At 34.4% G+C, this 4,381-nt stretch overlaps 1 protein-coding gene across 1 annotated transcript; it reads left to right on the top strand.

Moving 5' to 3' along the window:
- The first annotated feature begins 1,367 nt into the window (after positions 1–1,367).
- Positions 1,368–2,303, top strand: LOC127554872 (olfactory receptor 8G5-like). Its single transcript, XM_051986789.1, has one exon. It carries the CDS (start codon positions 1,368–1,370, stop codon positions 2,301–2,303), a length of 936 nt encoding a protein of 311 aa, XP_051842749.1.
- Positions 2,304–4,381: the final 2,078 nt, after the last annotated feature.

Here is a 4,381-nt window from a genome sequence, read left to right as displayed (position 1 = left end):
TCTGGCAGGCCACAGGGAGTTCACAACACTCCTTAATGTTGTCCAAACTAGATTAAAATATAACTAGAATGTATTTATTAAAATAAATAGAATACAATAAAATAAAAATAATACTACATTTTAAAATTGAGTCAATATACAATCTGCAGGGATTCTTATGTTTGGATTAGTGGATTCCATTTCTATGTTAATTTAACACTATTATTCTAGATCACAAGCTAGAGGAAGGCAGGGACTTGCTGTACCAACTACCCAAGAGAGATTGTTATTTACTTGGAAAATGAATCTAAATATTAGAGTTAAAGAATAAGAAATGTAAACATCAATAACTTCTTCCCAATAGAGTTGGATCCCTAGTGAGTCTCTTGTCAGTTTTTACCCCTGCCTTTTCTAATAAGGTTCTTAAAATCTTAAAATTAGAAGGAAATCCTGTTGTAACATGCAACACTGGTGAAATTAATAGATGTTAGTTTATTCCCTGAACCTGTAGAGAATGATCTGTGCAAAATCACACTCAGAAATTATCTCAAGAGCTTAAAAAAATACTGAGTAGTTTAGAAACAAATGTCTAGTTTTTTGTATTTTTTCATCTATTCAACAGAAAATTCTACACCAGCGATCAAGCCTGACCTCATTGAAATCATTTCCCTTCTAGGATATTGTCAGTGCAGAGTCTTTAAAAGTGCCACACTGAAAGGTAAGTGTATAGTTCAGTATCTTGATTTGTCTTTCCAAAGTGATAGTTATAGGATCCAAAAGCTTTGTGACCAGCCTATCCCTAATATATTTTACCTTATAAATGTAAAAATACCTGGAGCAAAAAGAGAAAATTTATAGATATAATCAAAATTTCAGGGGCTCAAATTCCTCAGTATTTAGCATTTCCCAATGACTTATTTTAAACTGAGAACCTCTGGGCAGCCATCAAATTCCTTGGTGTATACTGCTTTCCTGTCTCTGAAATGAAGAGCAAGGTCCTGGTCCCCAATCTAGCATTCAGCACAGAAAACTAATAGACTATTTGTAAAGCTTCATGAACATAGACAATCAAAACTCAATCAATAATCAATGAGTTAGAAACATAGGTTATAAGGAACAGCTGAAATTTTCTTCTTTTGCCTTTCCCTGAGCCCTGGACCCTCTTTGCCTTTAGTGCTTCATTGCTTGACTCAGAAGTTCACTCTTCAGTCTTATATCTCAGAGCAAAGCAAATCTTGACAAAGAGACAGACTCAATGGGACCAAGAGAGCTGTAATTTGTAAATTTCCCACTATGCAAAATTTCTCTGGATGGGAGTAGTAATGTAGATTCTTTTTTTTTTTTTAATATATTGCTTTTCTCTCATTTTCACAGATCATACCTAAACAATGTTCACAAGAAATCATTCCACAGTGACAGAATTTATTCTTGCTGGGCTGACAAGCCGGCCAGAGCTCCAGCTTCCCCTCTTTCTCCTCTTTCTGGGCATTTATCTGGTCACTGTGGTGGGGAACTTTGGTATGGTAATATTGATTGGCCTCAGTTCTCACCTTCATACTCCCATGTATTATTTCCTTAGCTGTCTATCCTTTATTGATCTCTGTCATTCAACTGTCATCACTCCCAAAATGCTAGTAAATTTTATTGTAGAAAAAAACATCATTTCTTACCCTGAATGCATGATTCAGCTCTATTTTTTCCTTATTTTTGTAATTGCTGACTGTTACATGCTGGCTGTGATGGCATATGACCGTTATGTTGCTATCTGTAGGCCCCTACTCTATAATGTCATCATGTCCCCACAGATCTGCTCAGGATTGGTAAGTGTGGTATACGTAATGGGCTTGCTGGGTGCCACAGCTCACACAAGCTGTATGCTTAGAGTGTTCTTTTGCAAGAAAAATGTCATCAATCATTATTTCTGTGATCTTCTTCCACTTTTGAAGCTATCCTGCTCTAGTACCCACATCAATGAAACAATGATTCTATTCTTTGGTTCATTGAATATTTTTGCCCCTGTAGTAACTATCATTGGCTCTTATATATTCATTATTGCCAGCATCCTCCGCATCCAGTCCACTGAAGGAAGGTCCAAAGCTTTCAGCACTTGCAGTTCCCATATCATGGCAGTTTCTCTTTTCTATGGTTCTACAGCATTTATGTACCTGCAGCCCTCTTCTGTCAGTTCTATGGACCAAGGAAAGGTATCCTCTGTGTTTTACACCATAGTGATACCCATGCTGAACCCTTTGATCTATAGTCTGAGGAACAAGGATGTCAAAATTGCCTTGAGGAAAATTCTAAAGAGAAGTAAATTCTGGTGAAGTTGAGAGAGAATGCTGCAGTGTTAGTAGAAGATATTCAGTGCTATTTTATAAGAAATAAATCATTATTCCATCCTATACGGTAGTATCAATTGACTCCCTTCTTCCCATAATCCTTTTCCTTTTATCACTCTCACATTACTTCCTCTTTCATCTATATTGGCAGTGCCTTTAGGAATCATTTAAAAGTATTTCTAATAATATGGAATAGTCACATATTGAGTCTTAGGTCCAATGAGCTACTGACAATTTAAGAAATAAATGACAGAGTAGTTACAAGAGCACTCTACACTCTATACTCTATATTAAAATACAATTGTTCTGTGTTCCTGTACAGTTTCTTCTGATGAAGATGCACTTTATTGTTATCATTGCAAAAGGCTGTTTGTCTATATTTATAAGTTCTGCCATGTCTCTAATGTGGCCAATCATCTGCTAAGTAAGCCTGCCTACCCTGGAATTAATTGTGTTACTTCATTCGGTTTACTTTCAAGATTCATGGGCTATATTGCCTGTCATTCGCAATTTTCTCTTGTCCATTCTACAACTTTAGTATATTTATGCACTTAATAAAGGAATCTTTATTAAGTTTCTTATATTTGTGAACTAAGGACTCCTCCAACTTTACTAATCAGAATTTTGCCCTAGCTTTCAGTATTGTTTATTATTACCACCTTAGGCTATGAAAATCCTCTTGTCTAGGTAAAAACCTTCTGTGCTCTTGTTAACCTTATATATCCCAGAGTCTCTCTTGGTATCAAGAAACAAATAATTTATAAATTTGCTGCTATGTTATAGTATATATCTCATTTTGAGTTATCTAGAACTAAATGTCCAATCAGTTTGCTTATATTAGGGAAACTGAGGGAATTAGAACAGTAAGTTGTAATAGAAATTGAATGAAACATATTGACTATCAATTGTGAAGGTTGTTTAAGTTCTTTCTATTCAGTAATAGGTCTGATCTAATTTCTATCTTGTGAGAAAACTTTATTCAATTATGGGAATTGTGATAGGATTTTACTGCATTGTTGGAACCTAGCTCTACATAGCTGGGAGCTGACCTTTTTCAACCTATTGCTTAGAAAATTTTAAACTAAGGATCAAGATTATACTGACCAAAAAATCAGTTATATCCAAAGATTGATGTATAGTTATACAACTCAAGCATAGGTCAATATAATTCTCAAGCAACTAAATACAGTTCTGAAAACTGGTCCCATATTGTTCCAAAAGGCTTTTTAATAATCTCTTGTATTTAGACACTCATGGGAAGTGGGACACCTCTTTTTTTCTGATTTCAGAGAATTATAGCTGTTTGTGTTTTTCCCTTCTAACTTGGAAAGTTCTTAATCTTTCCTTCAATTAGAAATCAGAATTTTGTATCCTGGTTAATTGCTTTATTTTAGTTAATTCTTATTTAATTAACTGTTTTTAATGCATGAAAATCTGTTTCTCCTTGTATTTTAAGGTAAACAGGCCCAGTTCCAATTGGTTAGGTAATTGGCATGTATTGCTTAATAAATCAATATACTCCAAAGTCAAACCTTTCTTTCCTCAGTATTTCCTCTTTCACTCACTAGTGCAAATATCAGATATACTATTCAAATCTATAATGTATATATAGATGGTTTCCACTTGTAATTTTCTCAAAGTAGATTTATGGAGTTTCTGGCGCACAAACCATCAGTTTATAAACTTGACTTCTCATTTTGGGAGATGGTTGTGAGATATCTGTTCTTAAGCACAGGTAGTACACTTATAGTTTAATTTGGGTCCTGTAACTGCTAGAGCTGACTTTCTTCATGGAGAAAATCAGTACAGAAAGTGAATTTTCCTTCTTGTAAATGGTCAATTCTAACAATATTTATTATTAGAAAAAACTTGTGGCTAGGTAAAAGTAGGTTTCTTATCTTTTCACACCCACAGCTATGAAGATAGCCTTCTTCCTGACTTAAAAAGGGAAAATCCAACCTCAACTCCACATCATTTTTTCTCTGACTATTCTCAAGATTATTTGCTTTCTGATAACCCAATTTAATAAAATAAATAACTCTACTATCCTCTTTTCCTAAGAT

The sequence above is a fragment of the Antechinus flavipes genome, chromosome 3 (assembly GCF_016432865.1).
Source record: "Antechinus flavipes isolate AdamAnt ecotype Samford, QLD, Australia chromosome 3, AdamAnt_v2, whole genome shotgun sequence".
NCBI lineage: Eukaryota > Metazoa > Chordata > Mammalia > Dasyuromorphia > Dasyuridae > Antechinus > Antechinus flavipes.
The sequence above is the reverse complement of the archived record's forward strand: the minus strand, read 5'-3'. Positions and strand labels throughout refer to the sequence as shown.